We start from the raw sequence: 18,579 nt of genomic DNA, 5'->3' as shown, positions 1-18,579 counted from the left end.
AATATGGCATTTAGCAGAACAACTGCTTGGTTGTTTGACGTTACCTTCCCTTTAATCTCATGTTATTTGCAGTTCTAATTCGATCAGTGGCTGTCATAGAAATTCTTATATAAGATCCCACGTTTCTGTTACATATTATGCACATATAAAGATACCTCTAAACCTACACTTACTCCTGGCAATCCTATTCTAGAATCAAGCTGAGCCCAGAGATCCTTTAGAACAGACTTGTAATTTGATGAGAAAAATAGATTCCCAACAAATGTACTCCACCCAAGTAGGTCAACCCTAACAAGACTCCTGAAATGACCCTAAAAAGTTTCAGTTTTAGGACTAAATCGAGGTAAGCAAGAATTACCTTTAATTAACGGGATATACAACAAGAGAGCAATGTCCTAAATGTATACTCTCAAAAACTCATTGTTGAAGAAATCTCATTCTCTCATTGAAGAACATAGTTCTTATGGGACTACTTTCAGTTTGTATGAATGTAAGCACATTAAGTGCATTGATTGTTCATATTTTCACAGCTCTAGATTTGAGGAAAAGAAATTCTGAGTATGTCATGCCACCACCGAGGTACTTATATGGACATAGCTTGTAGCATTTGAGTAACCAGCACCCTGTCCAGTAAACACCAAATTCTCGACCACAAAAGAGAATGTGCTCAGGGAAGACCTAAAGGACCGGGTTTTAGAACCCAGCGGCGTCAGGGAAAACGCCTGATGCCTTTGAGTTCCCCTGTCTTGGCAAACAGAGACACAGGGCACTTCTTGATGACGTCAAAGACCAAATTTTATTGGCTGCAACCAGGAACAGAGATCTACGAAGCACGCACGGGTGGTTCGCTAGAGACTGCACAAATTCAATGAGCGGAGCATGGTCTTTTATGCCAAAAATGAAGCCTCAGGCAACATTCAAAATTAGCATCGAGTTCATACAAATTGACCAATGACAGTGTGACAATTTAAAAGTAGTGTATGACGACAATCCCATTCTCCGTTGTCCAGCCCACCAGAAATGACCAAGCACATTCCAAATTTCTTGTCGGATCAGGCCGGACAATCCCATCATAAAACCCTCAACCCAAATCAATGATTATGTTGTAAAGGAAAGACAGAAACAGATTGGAAGTGAGATAGTAAGGTGGGAGCAGTGTACCATAAACTCGGGCACGTCCTACTCTTTGATCTTTATCTGACCAGCTGCTTAACAAGGAACTGGCTCAGCGAGGTCAGCCTCGGGCACAGAGTCAGTTCGGCCAGGTCATTCAGAAGTCAGCTAAGGCATACGTGTCTCAAGGACTAGTTCGGCCGCAGTCAGGGCCTATGTGAGGGCAACCATACAAAATGGCTGCCGTACACAAAATGGAACCCGAGGGTTCAAACTAAATCCCTAAATACAGAGTGTTCTCTTAGATCGATTCATGCGAAAACACTCAGACACACTACACTCGTCATTTGCGGTCTGCTGACACTAGAATCGTCTATTTCCGACGACCTTATTTGAACGGGTTCGGAACCATCGAACCAGACCCAAAACTCACGGAACTACAGACCTTGCCTTGCAAAGAGCAGTATCTCCTACTAGGCGCACCCTGCGTGGAGAACAGGTCCCTGATTTGGTGGGAACGATCTGGGACTTGCCTTATAGCAATTAGTGCTTAGCAGAATATTTGACTGTCAACTACTGTCAGCAAGGTCTAGTTCTGAAGCTCATTAGGTTCAAAGCACTTTCCTGCACGTCTACAAGTACACTTCTTTCTAAGTTATTGGCCATTATGTGTGTCATGTGTGTGGTGTCAAAGTACACTATGGTGATGATGTGCCTATTACAGAAACCTGTCCCTGAAGAGCATCTGGGTTTCAGAATACCCAAGCACACCCAGTCTACCGTATCACTAACTGGTGTCAGGGGCAGCTAAAGTTGTTGAATCATCGCCTTCTGTGCATTCAACCACTCAAGAAGTTATTTTCAGCACCACAGCTCCAATTCCAAGGTCAACCACACAAAGTTTGATGAAACAGCAGAACACCCGTGTATAGGTAGAGGGCTGCAGGCAGAAGCTTACTCCTAAATAAGATTAATGCAGATTCTGGTTGTTGATATCCTGGTTAAGTGCTAAAATTACGTAATTTTGCCATGTATTATTATAAAATGCCAATAAAAAGATGTTTTAAAAAAAACAGCAGAACACATAGTTTTCATGTATTTATTTATTCGAAGCAAGACAGAGGTTCTTGGCGCCCAGGTAGGTGGCACTGCTGATGTAATATCGCATAGATGGCTTACGTCAGTGGCCCACGTTAAATGAACTGTACTCTGCGGATAGACCCAATGATGCCAGAGTGGTTGCCCCATTCATTGCAGTTGTTGTGGTCCCCTCTCTCTAGGACGAAGTGAGCACCTCGGTAGTTGGGCTCTTGATAGGCCACCCAGCTAACAGGAAGAGCAGAAAAAAAGCAGAATTATTTAAAGGACTAGTAGCTCATTCATTGAACAAAACTTATCAGTCAGTGGGCTTTTTTCTACAAAGGTGTTTTCTTCAAAAAAGCAAAATAGTATGGTTTGCTTCCCACAGAGTACACTTTGCGGTTCCCTATCAGACGTTGCGGTACAGGCTGCGCCCACTGTGTAGACAACATAGTAACAATCGCTCCTCCTACAAAATGGGGTGAACTTCTCCTGTACCGTATTTGGGGTAAGCGAAGATCGGCCCACCGCTACCACTCAGGTCACTTGAGCGCCTTCCCTTCTTGTGTTGCAATTGTGTTCACTGCTAAAAGTCAGTAGCAGGATAAACCCAGTGTAGAACCAATGTACTGAGAAGCACGCCTGGCTCTGGTGACCTGTGACTCACACTTACACAACTATGATTGCCTCTGTGCAATGTGAGTGTGATATAAAGTGCTCTGACACCTTACACTGGTAAGAGTGGTGCTATAAAAGTAAATGAATCTAAGAGACAGTGGTTCTGGAGACTTGAGAAGCACTGTTAATGGGCGGTGGTGAGGCAATACGTGGGAGAGGTGGTCATTGGGGGGCCACCAACAGACATTGTCGCACAGGGCGCCACCAGCGCTAAAGCGGGCCCTACCTGTGAGAATCAAGGAAGCCCTAGAGAGGAGAACACAAGGTAGAAGAGAGACATACTCAACTCATAACATGCAGCAACACATAAGATCTGCAGACATTTCTGATACAGTGTCTGATATTAGAGGCATCACCTCTAAGCAGGATTACTAATGCAGAGTGTGGATTCGGTGCTGCTAAGAGGTGCATGGTTTTATACAACTCTGCTGCGAGCTCAGAGCTGTGTACGCTCCTCCCCGTCAGGTCTTCTGAGCGTCTGAAGTTCCAGGGTGAAGGCCCACGTTAGGGTAGGGTGATAGTGAATTGAACGGGAAAGTAGTCCAATATGCTGATGCTAACACTAAGCTGCTCAGACCAGATCTCTGAGTCTTCTTGACTCTTGGAACAGTCCGCAGCAGGTATTCGCCATCACGGGCTTCTGCTGTCCTGTGTGTGTCTGCTTGGCTCCATAAATGGAGTCCATTTACCTTTTCATTTGAGATCCAGATACCGTTTAGGCCTGAGGAACAGTCTGTTGGTCAGGATTTTTACATGTTACACACTTGTGTGGCTCTGAGTCAGAATATCGTTGTTTGTTGAACCCCTCTTAAACTACAAATAGGACTATTCAAACACATTAACAGTTGGCACCACTCAGGACCAAAGTGTTCACCTGCGACGTGCAAAATACAGCGGTATGGTTGGTACTCAACCTGGGGAAATGTGGTAGCACCACACCAGGCTTAAACTCCGTCCATTCGTTGCCAGTACTTGAGACTGTTATTTTCAAGTTGACATGCTGAGTTTAAAAGTGTCCATAGGAAGGTATATTGTCAAGAAAAATAAGCATTAGCATAGCCAAAAGGGCGCGCTTTTGGAACGTTATGAGTATTTAGTTATGCAGCACAATATCCTTGGTGCAACATCAACTGTTGCATGGCTAAACACTTATACGGTCACAAAGGAGAGACCTATTGGCTATGCCAATGCTTTTTAAATATGGGCAGTGAAACCCACTCTTTCATTTTACGCTTTGGAGCCGTGGGGTGACGCACAGATAAGTCCCAAGAACATCACTCTGGGCAATAGAGGATCACATATTTGGGGTACCCAGCCCTCGAATTTAGAACTCTCTAACTTCAGAAATCAAAAACAAGCTAATGCTGATAAGTTTAAAAAAACCTAATTGTAATTTTTTTTAAATGAAAAATTAATTTCAGTCCTGCTTAGAAGTTAGGATATTATTGTGTTGTTGTATTGGTCTTGTCCTGAGGATTAATGTTTATGGAATTTTTACAGCACCTCTGGCACCTAGTGTGCACACTAAAATAAATAATTCAATAAAGTAAAATTAATAAAACAATATACGTATAATAAGTGTTCAAAGTTTGTCTATATCATAGCTCCCTCTCTTCATCTTGTTCCATACCCTGTCATTTAGAGGCAGGACTTTAAACTGTTTCTCAAAGCTGGTAATTGTTGGAATACAGCTAAAGTGCCTGAAAGGAGACGGCAATTTCAAATCCAAGCAAAAGAGATTTTGTTTAGGATTTGCCTCAATTCCAAGCGTTAGGCCTCAGGGCACGTGGAGAGGGATGATGTATTCCATAATGTGTGTACTGAATCACAAGTCAATGGTCTTCACAGTGACCAATCAGCTATGGTATTCACAACCAATCAGCTATGGTCTTCATAGTGACCCAACACCTGTGGTCTTCACAGGACCAATGAACTATGGTCTTCATAGAGACCAATCAGCTATGGTCTTCACAGTGACCAATCAGCTGTGGGCTTCACAGTGACCAATCAGCTGTGGGCTTCACGGTGACCAGTCATCTCGAACTGGAGCTAGCAGTGGCTATTCAGTCGAAGCACAATCTCTAGCTGGGATTTATCTAACAATTTGCTGTGAAAGCAACCTTGGACTTTGGGACCTTCAGCCTTCCCTTTTCCTTTCTCTTCCTGTACCTCTAGCTTTGTCAGTCTATGCCACATTGTTGTGGGTTAAAGCTGTGCATGTTCTGTCACAAGCAGTTTGCAGCAGCTAATCCTTACAAACTCTTTGAGTCTTATGTGGGAGATCAACCATTTTGTACATGCATGATGCTCGCGCTCTTCTACCGTCACGAGGCCTCTCAACATTCGTTGATGACTTACGAAGTGCACGCATGACTCTAACCAACATGGGACATCTTATTTTATTTTGTGAAGGATAAATTAATAAGAACGTTCTGAGGTTTAGGATTCAGGTGTGTTTCAGAACTAAAGTCCAATCATCAAGAGGCGAGTCAGCTCAGGAAAGGTACATAAATTAAATAAATAGAGAGAGTGGTCTGCAAGAGGTCTTCAAAGAATGGATGACCAAGACCAAAAAAGAGAGGAGCCGCAGGAATAGAAGAAAGAACAGCTTGGTAACAAACCTGCCAACTCACACAGTGCCCTTGTGTTTCACACAATATTGTCTCTTTTCACAAAGTCAACCAATGAAGAACTGATATCACATGGTAAAACCCTATAAAGGGTAACTTTCCAGCTAATGTGTTTGGTGTTCTGCACCCTTAAAGTCTACAAAGAAATGTGTACCCCTCTCAGGAAAGCAGGGGTGCATGTAAAAGCCTCTGTTTTTTTTATTTTTAAGAGGGTAGGAGAGGTGTCTTAGGTTGCCTTTAGGATCTGCCTCAGTTCCATTTCCCCAACCCCTTCTATTTCCTCTCCAGGGATTTTAGGCAGTGAGAAGTGGAAATGATCCTTGTCTAAGACCCGACCCTCTCACACAGTAAAATGGTTTTCTGGGTGGGAAGGTCTGTGTTATGATTGGGCAAGATCTGTCTCAAACATATACCTACCTGTTTTATGCTACAGTGTAGTAGGATTTCTCTGTCTCTGCATACATGTCTATAGCCAACACTGAGATTGGATAGTATGTGGGCAAGCCCTAGTGGTCTCAAGTTTGTTTTTTGTTTGTTGTTTATATTTGAATTCAATCCATTACATAAAAAGGACCAGTGCACAAGTGAAGTGGGCACATTTGCGGATAGGTGAGGTTGCTTCTTTGGGCAGGGAAGATGTTTCCCAATGCCTCCTTCATGTTTCAGGTCAGTCTTTTTTGTTTAAATGTTTTTATTACCAGTTTTGCAAATTTTTAAATAAAACATACTGTCAGAGCAGTACCCATGCATCATTTGGATAAAGAAATAAAGGTGATTGCCAACAGCACGATGCATGATGCCCAACATTAATAGGAAAGACAAATGTGTATATTATGGCGAGCACATCGAATCATGAGTCAGTATTCCTAGACAGGATGGAGCAGTGCTGGTAAGTCACACCACCGGGTGACATGCAAACGATTTAGGCATAGTGCAGTTCAAACCCAACTGGGGACATGGGGTACAACAAAAGGAGGACAACATAAGCCAAGGAAGGGAAAGGGGGAGTTGCTTGAGACCTGCTGCCACATCTAATGTAGCTGGGGGGCCAAAGATGTCAGAGACTAGTGGTAATGAAGTTCTGGATCTGAGGGGCTATGTCAGCATGGGTGTCAGTACTACTCATCACTCGTGCCCGCTGGTAACATGTTCGGGTCCCCTGTGCGAGTGATCATTTCCTGGAGCTTGGAAACAATTGTGTCCCACTGAGGCACTAGGGGGAATTTACGAACGCCAAGTAGGTCCTCTCTATACAGCGCCACTCCCTCCGACCTAGCCCAATTAAGCAGGGATCAGCGCCAAGCAAGCGGGTGAGATGACAAAGGGGACTTCCATCGCTTGGTGATCAATCGTTTGGCCGTTATTAGGCCCAGGTCTAGAAATCGTGTGGCGGCTCTATAGTTTTTTTTTCTGCTAAAAAATAGGTGAAGTACATGGGCTTTCTAATTAGGGGGAATGGCTCGGGTGATGCAAGTTGCTAGAGTGATTGTCACATTGTTCCAGTAGTCCATCAAGACTGGACAACACCAGAGCATGTGGAGAATGTTGGCATCTAATTGCCGGCAACAGGGACAAGCCGCGTCTGTGTGAAGGAAGTATCTATTGATTTGAGCTGGAGTAACTTAAGCCCAATTCATTACAAAGAATTGGATTTGTTTGAACCGTTGATTACGGGGGACATAGGTCGGGCTTCCCTGGACTACAGCTCATTCTCTATCTGTAAATGCCCTCCCCAGGCCCCCCTCCCAATGATGTTGAAGCCTAGTGAGGTCCACCTGGATGTGTTGCCGGAGGGAAGATACGAACCAGCGTGTGAGGTGCCATCCTGTCCCCATCACATGGAGTTTTTGCAAAGTGTGGTGCGTGGGAGTTTCCTGAGTGAGTGTAGCCCATTTAGTCGATAAAGCGGCTATGACTGTTCTATGCAGTAGAAACTGCCCAGGATGCAGGTTCCTCTCCGCTATGAGTTCCTGGTATGAGATGAGAGTGCTGTTTTGGAAAAGGTCTCCCACGTCCTGTATTCCCTCCGAGGCCCAGTGATGTAACTCAGTCAATGTTGTGTAGGTGTCCCCTCAAGGAGTTCCCAGCAATTGGGTAGCAGGTGCATTTGGGATGGTGGTTCTAGTAAGAAAAAGACACCTATGAAAGCATTTGTACGCTATATTCAGAAGAAGTGTATCGTGGAGTCTGGACTTGGAGCAAGGATGGAAAAGTTGTAAAAGGCTGCTCTGCTTTAGTGGAGGCTGTAAAGAAGCCGTGTCTAGCAAGTGACGGGAGAACATCCACCTGGCAATCCACTGCATTTGGGAGGCAGGTAGTAATGCTTGAAGTTGGGCACTGCTAGGCCACCCAGCTCGGTAGGCAGGTACAGCTTTCCCATGGACACTCTGTGGCGTGATGTCCCCCATATGAAGTCCCGCACAACCTTTTCCCACTGTCTGAAGAAAGGAGGAGAGATAATGAGGGGCAGAGTGGCGAAGTAGTAGAGAAGGCGAGGAAGAACCACCATTTTGACAAGGGCAATCCTCCCTACGATTGCCAAAAACCCATCTGTGACCGAATCGCGATGCAGCCCGGAGCACGTTCCCATCACAGAGATCGACTCTGCTACAATAAACTTGGATCCTTAGATAATGAAAAGGGTCCCCACACCGAACCACAGGAGTCCCCACAGCACGTATCCTGGCTCAGGAATATCCTTCAGAAATGGAGAAAGTATAGATTTCGCAGCATTAACTCGCAGTCCCGAGGCACGTGCAAAATGGCTAAGGGCCCGATCAAGTGAGCAGGGGATATTATGGAGGTGTCAAGCATATAACAGCAGATCATCTGCATATTGTGAAATGGTGCGAGTGCCATCCCCCAGCTCTATCCCCATAGCAACATGAGTGCTAACGTGGACCACCAGCAGCTCCACTGCCAAAACGAACAAAAGCGAGACAGCAGGCATCCCTGCCGGGTTCCACGCCACACTTGCATTGGGTGTGAAACGTAAGACCCCATCCAAATCCGGATGGAGGGATTACGATACAGTAGTCGCAGTAAACTAATGAAATAGGGACCGACCCCAAAACTGGGCAGAACGGTAAAGAGGAAGTTCCAGGCCAGCGAATCGAAGGCCTTCTCGAGGTCCAACACCATGCAGTCCGAACGTGGGCAATCCATTGAGGCATATTCCGCCACTCGAAAGTAGCATTGTATGTTCAAGACCATGTTACGCTGTGGATCGAAGCCGTCCTGATCAGAATGTACTAAATCAGAGGCAAGCGGGGCTAGTCGATTAGCCAGAACTTTTGCCAGGATCTTATAATCCGTGTTCAATATTGCAATCGAGCGATAGGAGCCAGGAGACGTAGGGTCCTTACCAGGCTTCAACAAAGATACTACATTAGCGGTACACATGGTTTGGGTAAAAGTCCCGTCCGAGATTGCCTCTGTGAACAAGGAATGGAGATGTGGTACTAAATGTTCCTCATATGTTTTGAAAAACTCGGCCGGGAGGCCATCCTGACCCGGTGTTTTACAAGAGGACAATGATCGCAATGCGTCTCGTATTTCGTTCTCTGTTAGGGGGGAGCCCAGCTCCAGGAACTGGTCCACTGTAAGAGTGGGCAACTCCACAGTGTCTAAAAGGGGAGCCACGTCCTGGGCATTGCCTACCAGATGGGTCCCATACAATCTAGGTGTTTGAGGTCAGTTTTGGCGTGCTTTACTTCTCCCAAATACCCTTGCCTTTGCATGCTCGTTGCAGGCCCAAAATCCTTTATTTATCCCAGCTGATCCTCTCCCTCACCAGAGACCCAGACACCGCCAGAACCAGCCTCCACGAAGGGATGAAAGACGTCGCAGAGTGGATGAAGAACAGCCGCCTGAAACTGAACTCAGACAAGACGGAAGTCCTCATCTTGGGACCATCACCCTCCGCCTGGGACGACTCCTGGTGGCCCCCCAGCCCTGGGCACCGCCCCCAAGCCTACAGACCACGCACTCAACCTGGGCTTCATCCTGGACTCCTCCCTCTCGATGACCAGACAAGTCAACGCCGTCTCCTCTTCTTGCTTTCACACCCTCCGCGTGCTCGGCAAGATCTTCCGATGGATCCCGACCGAAACCAGGAAGACAGTCACCCAGGCCCTCGTCACCAGCCGTCTGGACTACGGAAACACCCTCTATGCCGGAACCACAGCCAAGCTACAGAAAAGACTCCAACGCATCCAGAACGCCTCCGCCCGAATCATCCTGGACATCCCCCGACGCAACCACATCTCCAGCCACCTGAGGGACCTGCACTGGCTCCCCGTCAGCAAGAGGATCACGTTCAGGCTCCTCACCCACGCACACAAGTCTCTCCACGACCTGGGCCCCAAGTACCTCAATGACCGCCTGACCTTCTACACTCCCATCCCACCCGCCAGCTACGATCGACCAACCACGCCCTCGCCGCCGTTCCACGCATCCGAAGAGCCACCGCCGGAGGCAGATCCTTCTCCTACCTGTCGGCCAAGACATGGAACTCCCTCCCCATCCACCTTCGACTGACCCAGGACCACCTCTCCTTCAGGAAGCAACTGAAGACCTGGCTGTTCGAGCAGTAGCGGACCCTCCCCCCCCCCCCCCAAGCGCCTTGAGACCCTTCCGGGTGAGTAGCGCGCTATATAAATGTCATGATTGATTGATTGTATTCCTGAGGCAAAGCACTCTTTTACAGAGTAACAAGATGTGAAGAAGCTAGTTGCTTCCTCCCCAGGTCGCCCACACTCGTAACACCAATACAGTAGTTTCCACAAAGTGCCCCTAACTACAGAACTAGCCATCCTTACCTTCCTCCGAGGACCCGGGCTGAAGAGATGTGATTGACGCGGAAGCGAGACATCATATTAGGAACATCCTCCTGGAGCTCACACTTCCGCCCTGAGTACCCAGGCCACTCGAAAAGGTGAATCTTAGGCACTGACTGGTCCTAGACATGAAGAGAGGGAAGAAGGATGAGAAGTGTTCGTTAAATTCATTGATAGGAAGCAGTGCTTTAAATGGGCCGGGACTGTCCGGTACTGAGTACCTGCGCTTTTTTAATTTCAAAGAAAGAGTGCCTGCACTTATTTAATTTGAAAGGGAGAGTACATACACTTCTCAGCACTGCTGCAATACATTTAATGTGAGAGTACCGGCACTTCTCAGGATCAAACAGATGCTCTAGAGAGTGAGTACCGGCACTTGTATATTTCCATTTAAAGCACTGGATAGAGGTGTGCACATATGGAGGTGCGAAGGGGCGGATATCCAGTGTACACAAGTACAGGGGTGAGGCGCAACACATATTGTGTTTACACACAGGTAGATGAAGGAATAGATTTCCAGTGTACACAATGATAGGAGTATAAGGAGAACATATGTTCATTGTGTACATAACAGGGATATCAGAGACAAGATATCTTCATTTTTCAGAATCAGAACATATAATGTAAACAGATCCACAACACGCGTGCATAAAGGAAGCAGGTGAGCAGGTCTTTATCCCCTTGCAAAGTTGTGTGAATGTGAAACTATATTGTGCACATGGACAGCAGCAGGAGTATTTGGTTTTTCTTATACATATGAAGGTGAGTGGAAGAGGAAAAGCTCTCACTGTATCTGGGGATTTGGGTTTAAAGTAAACAGATCACTATGCCACAATAGCTATAACCAGATCTGTGCAATGAAAAGGATATGACGGTCTATGTCGACATATGACGACAGGCCGATTGCCTTTAAAAGTTAAAGGAGTTGGGTCAGAATCACTTCAGTCTATTTGTGGTCTCTCCCCATTCCCTGTCGCTCCCTGCAGTAACCGCATGTCAAAATCTATTCTACACTTTGCTCATGTGTTTTCCTGCACTCTCTATCACAGTCTATGCCTGTCCAGTCCCCTCACTCTGCCCATTGCATTTCTAAAAGCAGTTGTACTCTTTCTGTTACTACTACTTACTTATGTCCATACGCACATCATGCTATGCGCATCCACCTGAGGCCACATTTTACGAACCCAATAACCTGATATATTCTAACTACTATTAGCCACTAGGACCTGAGCCGAATGAGTTTAAAGTCCAGGAGGTACTACAGCCACCCTTTCGAGCTCCTCACCTCTCCCCACCCACTTCCAGCTGTGTCCCCTGAATCTACCCACCTGCTTGAGGCTCCTCACTGAGGCGATCTGGTCGGAGGAGGAACACCAGCGGTCCGAGCTGGGATAGTCACCCGCGTCATACATGTCCCAGAGGTGCTGGCGTCCCCGATAGTTCTGGTCTTCATATCCAATCCACCTGCACAGAGATCAAAACCTGGATTCAGATATCAGGAATGCTTTGGAGGTCCTACTCATATGCCCTAGGTCAGAGAAATGGGAAGATACAGACCCCTCTCCCTGCCCACCAGGTTCTAGGACTACATGGATATTTGGAGTTTTCTACATCCTACTCTCATTTCTACATTTCTACACTCTAGGCATATTGCACTGTGGCAGAGGCAGTCAGGCAGCATGCTCTAACTAACTCTTCTAAAAGACCATTCAGGGACTTTCCTGACAGGAAATCTTCCAGAATATATTTTTTTTCCTGGGGAAATCAAATTCTTTACTACATCTTGGGAGCCACAGATGCATGTGCCATGACTGCTGAGATGGAGGTATCAAACAATATTTATATGCCTCTGTGTGGGTCTCAGAAATATTCCATGACTGTCCCTGTGTGGCTTTCAGAAACACAGCTATCTGTGCTGCTCTCCAGACAATCCTCTGCCATGGCCAGTAGGATGAGGAGGGGCAGTCTGAAGGATGGTGGGCCTGCCTGTGTGAACACCAACTCACTGACACAGTATGATTGTTTGCAAAGTGTATATTCACCCAGTGACTTCAAAGAATAAAAAATAGATGTTGTCTTGTTATCTCACTCAATATCTACCTCTGGACGATCAAAGGTTGACTGCACACGCCTGGATTCGAACCTGAGGCAATGATATGACATGTAACTCACCCTAGTAGATGCATGAGTTACCAGAGCCATCAGAGCCAGTTTTATCATGAGTGCCTGCTGGGTGCCCAACTGCTCCCTTCACTCTGTTGGGTTACCTTTACCCTTCGCTTTCTGCCCTATGAAGCGCCATGTTTCATAGTCCAGCACAGAAGGCCTTGACATTTCATGGAGAAGTCAGAGGTTTCTAGGAACCCGGTAACCAATCTAAAGAGTATGAAAGGAAAACCCCTGAAGCGCCTGTTAGTGGCACCCCTCTTCCCTTCAGTCTTCCTCTTTTGTGTCCCCCTCCTCTTCATTCAACACGCTCATGAACTGCATTTTGGAGACCTTCCTACAAGTCTTTGCAGAATGCAGGAGAGGGAAGAAGTTTACTTGGGCATCGTAGTAGCAGCCTCCATATTCTGCCATACAATGCTATGAGTAGAAGAGAGCCGTAGTTAGATACTCACGCGCCACTGTCTACGTGGACTGAGTTACATCTCTCAGGGAAGTTCTTCTCATGCAGATGTGGGCAATCTCCACTCAGATCCAATCTCCGGCCGGAGAAGTTCCGCTGGTCATACAGGGTCACCTGGGGCAAAGCAAGACAGCAGGCATGAGAGATGGAGAGTTTATCCTCACACTGGACCAGACGAGCACTTAACTACACATTTGACGCGTTTGGTCTTACCTACCACCATACGTACCAACAAAAGGTGACATAGTAACATTGTCAATATTACAAAAGTTGTCAAAATGTTTTTAACGAAGGTCCGTTTCCCTGGATCTCAAATACGTCAGTGGCAAAACTGACGGATTTTGTCCAAGGAGGAAAAAATTCCCAGAAAAGATTTAAAAAATAGGCAGCTGGCCAAAACAGAGGAAAGATGATCCTTGCCAACTTTTTTGAATGTTGCAATTTATTCAATGTATCCAGATGCTGTGATCCAAGGAAAGTGGTAAAAAGTGATTCATTGCATTAAAAATATTTACCTCACAGAGGAAATGGCATTTTAAGTTTAACATATTGGTGGATTGGGCGATGGGAGCAAGAGCTGGGAAAGGATCCTCAAAACAAGCATTTACAATGCAATGGTTTCGCCTTTGGAAAAGTTAGAGCTATTGGCATTGTAAATGACAAAATTTGTATTTATGTGTTGGTTTTGAAAACAGATAAATAAATGGCATTGTCATGTACATTGCCATTAGCAATGGGCTAAATGGGTCTGGGCTCTTGTAAAATGGGATGGGAACAGCCAGGAGCGCCTGAGTGTCAGAGACACGGACAGCAGGGGGGATGGGGGGTGGGGATGTGACAGGGGGGGGGGGACGGACAGCAGGGGGGGGTGACTACATTAACCAGGGGACCCAGGTATAACATGCATTTTAATCCATCGGAGAAGGAGGGGGCATGAGCGACAGCAGCGTGTCACCAGACACCGAAGCAGACACAAGGCAGGCAGGCAGTGTGACGCCCGGCCCAGTCTGCAGACAGGGACCAGGGGTGCACAGATCTGCAGCTGAGGAGCAACGAGGGAGTCACAGGAGGAGACATGCAGTCACTGGAGCAGGCAGGCAGTACCATAGTGCGCAGCACTGAGGGAGCCACTGGAGCAGGAAGGCAGTGTGACGCCTGGCCCAGCCTGCAGACAGGGACCAGGGGTGCACAGCAACGAGGGAGTCACTGAAGCAGACAGGGAGTACTAGGTGCGCAGCATGGAGGGAGCCACTGGAGCAGGCAGAGTGACGCCCAGCAAAGCCTGCAGACAGGGACCAGGGGTGCACAGCAATGAGGGAGTCACTGGAGCAGACAGGCAGTATTGGGGTGCGCAGCATGGAGGGAGCCACTGGAGCAGACAGGCGGTATGACACCCCGGCACAGCCTGCAGACAGTACCAGGGTGCGCAGCAACGAGGGACTCACAGGAGCAGACAGGGTGTATTGGTATGTGCAGCAATGAGGGAGTCACAGGAGCAGACTGGCAGTATTGGGGTTCGCAGCAAAGGGGGAGTCACAGAAGCAATAATAGCAATGGGCTAATGGGGCTGGGCTCTTGTAAAATGGGATGGGAACAGCCAGGAGCGCCTGGGTGTGCCTAAACAGAGACACGGACAGCGGGGGGGACAACAAAGGGGGGGACTACATTAACCAGGGGACACAGGTATAACATGCATTTTAATCCATCGGAGGAGGAGGGGGCATGAGCGACAGCAGCGTGTCACTAGACACCGAAGCAGACACAAGGCACTGCTTTGCAGACGGCATTCACGAGTGGCACAGCGACGCGTCCTAAAGCGGCAGTGTGCAGTCACAGTGCCTCAAGCGGCGGATGTGACCTCCCAGCTGGCATCGGGACAGTGTCAGCCTTCGGCTTCATCGCCGAATCCGGAGTTGCAATTAATAGTCCTGTGTGTGTGTGTCCTGCACAAATCACTGAAACGTACGCCCAATGGGGCCTGTCAAAATGGCATTTAATTCTACAACGCTTCAGTCTCCCGGTACAGGGGATCTGCAGCTGAGGAGCAACGAGGGAGTCACAGGAGGAGACATGCAGTCACTGAAGCAGGCAGGCAGTACCATAGTGCGCAGCACTGAGGGAGCACTGGAGCAGGCAGGCAGTGTGACCCCCGGCCCAGCCTGCAGACAGGGACCAGGGGTGCACAGATCTGCAGCTGAGGAGCAACGAGGGAGTCACAGGAGGAGACATGCAGTCACTGGAGCAGGCAGGCAGTACCATAGTGCGCAGCACTGAGGGAGCCACTGGAGCAGGCAGGCAGTGTGACGCCCGGCCCAGCCTGCAGACAGGGACCAGGGGTGCACAGCAACGAGGGAGTCACTGAAGCAGACAGGCAGTACTAGGTGCACAGCATGGAGGGAGCCACTGGAGCAGGCAGAGTGACGCCCGGCACAGCCTGCAGACAGGGACCAGGGGTGCACAGCAACGAGGGAGTCACAGGAGCAGACAGGCAGTATTGGGGTGCGCAGCATGGAGGGAGCCACTGGAGCAGACAGGGCGGTATGACACCTCGGCACAGCCTGCAGACAGTACCGGGGTGCGCAGCAACGAGGGAGTCACAGGAGCAGAAAGGCAGTATTGGGATGCGCAGCAATGAGGGAGTTACAGGAGCAGACTGGCAGTATTGGGGTTCGCAGCAAAGAGGGAGTCACAGAAGCAGACAGGCAGTGCTAAGCCCGGCAAAGCCTATAGGCAGGGACTGCGGGTGCAGACACTCCTTCGCAGAATCAGGCAGACACTGGGTGCAGGAACAAAGCAGGGGTAACCACCCAGACAATGCGTCAGAAGACACAGGGTGTAGAGGAGGCAAGAGCTGTAGGAAGCGAGGCGCTTCACGGGCTTTGGGTGGGTCACGGCGCTGTAAGTGGCCAGGTACTTTCATCTAAAAGGGAAAGTAGCCGCACCTCTCAATGGGGTGCGCGCGCAAATTTTGACGCTTTTCACTACAACGGGTCCACGGGGATAGCGGGCGCCTGCACCTTACAGCTCCATTTAAGGCCTGTTCGGTCCAGAGGCTGATCACACACACGAGGAAGATGAGGAGGGCTCAAGCGATGACGCCGCTCACGTGAACGGAGGGTGGCATGCCTGAGGGGCACCGAGGCAAAGAAAACGAAGGAACGTGTGCCCAACATTTAATCTGGGAGGACGCATGGCATATGGTGGTAAGGAGGCAATCACCACATGCCATTTGAAGAAGGGAAATAAATGAGGTGGTTCAAGAAAGGGGTCGAGGGGTCACATGGATGGTAAAGGAGAGTTCCATGACGAGAAGTACGTATGGTCCAAAGAGCTAAACTGGAATAGAACTATGAAACAAGGAAAGGCACGGACAGCCGGAGGGAGGGCAGGAAAGGCACGGACAGCGGGAGGGGGGCGGGAAAGGCACGGACAGCGGGAGGGGGGCGGGAAAGGCACGAACTGCGGGAGGGAGGGGCGGGAAAGGCACGGACAGCGGGAGGGGGGGCGGGAAAGGCACGGACAGCGGGAGGGGGGCGGGAAAGGCACGGACAGCGGGAGGTGGGGCGGGAAAGGCACGGACAGCGGGAGGGGGCGGGAACGGCAAACGGCAAGAAAGGCACTCACCTGGAATTCCTCCGGCGGAGGTTGGCCGCCGAATGACCAAATGAAACCTCGGCGACCAAAAAAATAAACCCCGCCCACCGCCGCACTGACGTGACAAAAGGGGCTGGACGAGAAAAATTCTCAGAAACGCCCACGAGTCGCTTCGCAGAATGACGGACGCCTCTGTTTTCCAATGGCTAGCCTCCATTTATGGAGCTAGCCAATGGGAAACAGAGGCGGGACAAACATCCATACTGCAAAACAAAAGATTTCGCCTGCGCGAAACGCTGCTTGCGCAGCTTTCGACAGGCGAAACCTAAAAAGGTCCTCCATGTTTCCCTAACCTTCCAGCAGGAGTTCATAAAATAAATGGCCGAGTAGGGCTTGAATGCCAGCAATGAGTGCTGGAAATGTTATAACTGAATACTTTTTTATTTCTAAAAGTGTCAATCTCACAATGTTTTTCCATAAAATGCATTTCTGCTATAAATCACTTAAATCTGTGTTACTTTGCTATCTACTATTAAAGAAAGAGTATAGTTTCAGACATGAGAAAAAAAGTGAAATATGTAGTGTAAAAACACCGTTCATTTTAGAAAAACAGATAAAAATAAGAAAAAGACAGTTCTCCTTTTTATTGTTTAATTTGCAGCTGTAATGATTCTCTGTGACCGGCCTTTTACCTTGACTGCTCGCTGACTCTAGCAGCAGGCAGCAAGCACCTCAACTGTAATAAAGTATTACAGTTGAGCCGCTCATTATTACAGATGACGAGAGATGTCACAATTTGACATAATGCAATTAGGGACAGTTATTTATATAGGGATTGCAGACTTCCATGTTTTATAGAAGCCTAATAATGAAAATAAGATTGGAAAACATAGAAAATGGAAAAAATGTTTAGATAACTCATATGAATTAATGAAGTTGTGTATGTATTATACATAAATCTATTTGGAAAGATATATGGAATAATCTGAATGAGACATGGATCTGACTGGTTTTCGTTTTATCTGTGGTTCACCTGTTTAGCAGGTATTCTTTTAAAGCACTTTACAGTAATATAGAGAACACAAAAAAGAGAACGTACCCTCCCATTGGACCAGAAGAACGCTCGCTGCAGTACAGACCCCAGTTTGCTGAAAGAAAAGCAAAAGGAACATTTTAGCATAAAGTCCCTTGAGTTCACTGACCAAGATATAACAAGCATTTGCAATGCAATAAGCCTCGCATTTGCGAGAGTTCATGCTACTGTCATTGTAAATGACAAAGCCTTTTATTTATCTATTTTGCTAATTAACACATAAATAAAAGGCATTGTCATTTACAATGCCAATAGCTCAAACTCTTGTAAATGCAAAACACATTAAAAAAAGCGGCCGCCATCGTCCCGGGCTGCACTGAAAGTGAAAGCACGAATGGCGCACTTAATGTTGCAGGAAAGCATGTTGTGCCTGCAGTAAGAGAAACTCATTAAAGAAAATAGTGCTTATAGACTGAAAAAGACATACTGTCTACCGTCTAACAACCTAACTATAAGGGCCAGTCATCATGGGAGGTTACAAATGAAGACAAGGCGGTACTAAGGAGGGACTAGCAAGCCTTTTAATGAATCAGAAGCCAGAATTTACGAAGGACAATGACACAAGCCAATGAGAAATATGGGCGGAGAGTCCATACTCCAATACAGCATGCTGCAGCCCAGCGAATGCGCTGACCATGCTCGACCTAAACTTGAGTGTCTTTTAGGCAGATCAGGAGTTTTCATGACCAGTAGGTACTTCTAAAAGGGACAAACTTCCTCCTATGATGTGGTCACAGATCAGGCATAAATCACCCCCACACCCCCCCCCCCCCCCCCCCCACGCACTCTCCTTATACGTAACCTCTTTTCTGGAAGAAATAACTAACCTGCAAATTGGATAATGCAGTGCAGTCACTTCAGCTTCATCAACAGCATCAGTTTAACTCTATTCTGAAAGCAATGCCCTATATCGATATACATTTT

The 18,579-nt window shown here is 47.6% G+C and overlaps 1 protein-coding gene across 1 annotated transcript in view; it reads right to left on the bottom strand.

Moving 5' to 3' along the window:
• Positions 1–2,211: 2,211 nt before the first annotated feature.
• LOC147733376 (gamma-crystallin A-like) overlaps positions 2,212–18,579 on the bottom strand; it is a 79,600-nt gene continuing 63,232 nt past the window's right edge. Inside the window, exons 3-7 of the mRNA XM_086956346.1 lie at positions 17,662–17,710; positions 12,961–13,082; positions 11,668–11,803; positions 10,322–10,461; positions 2,212–2,439 (exon numbers count right to left, since the gene is read on the bottom strand). Of these exons, the coding sequence (XP_086812472.1) occupies positions 2,307–2,439; positions 10,322–10,461; positions 11,668–11,803; positions 12,961–13,082; positions 17,662–17,710 (580 nt within the window). The 3' untranslated portion in view covers positions 2,212–2,306. The remainder of the gene's footprint in view (positions 2,440–10,321; positions 10,462–11,667; positions 11,804–12,960; positions 13,083–17,661; positions 17,711–18,579) is intronic.

Source organism: Lissotriton vulgaris, chromosome 2_1 (assembly GCF_964263255.1).
Source record: "Lissotriton vulgaris chromosome 2_1, aLisVul1.2, whole genome shotgun sequence".
Taxonomy (NCBI): Eukaryota; Metazoa; Chordata; class Amphibia; order Caudata; family Salamandridae; genus Lissotriton; species Lissotriton vulgaris.
The sequence above is the reverse complement of the archived record's forward strand: the minus strand, read 5'-3'. Positions and strand labels throughout refer to the sequence as shown.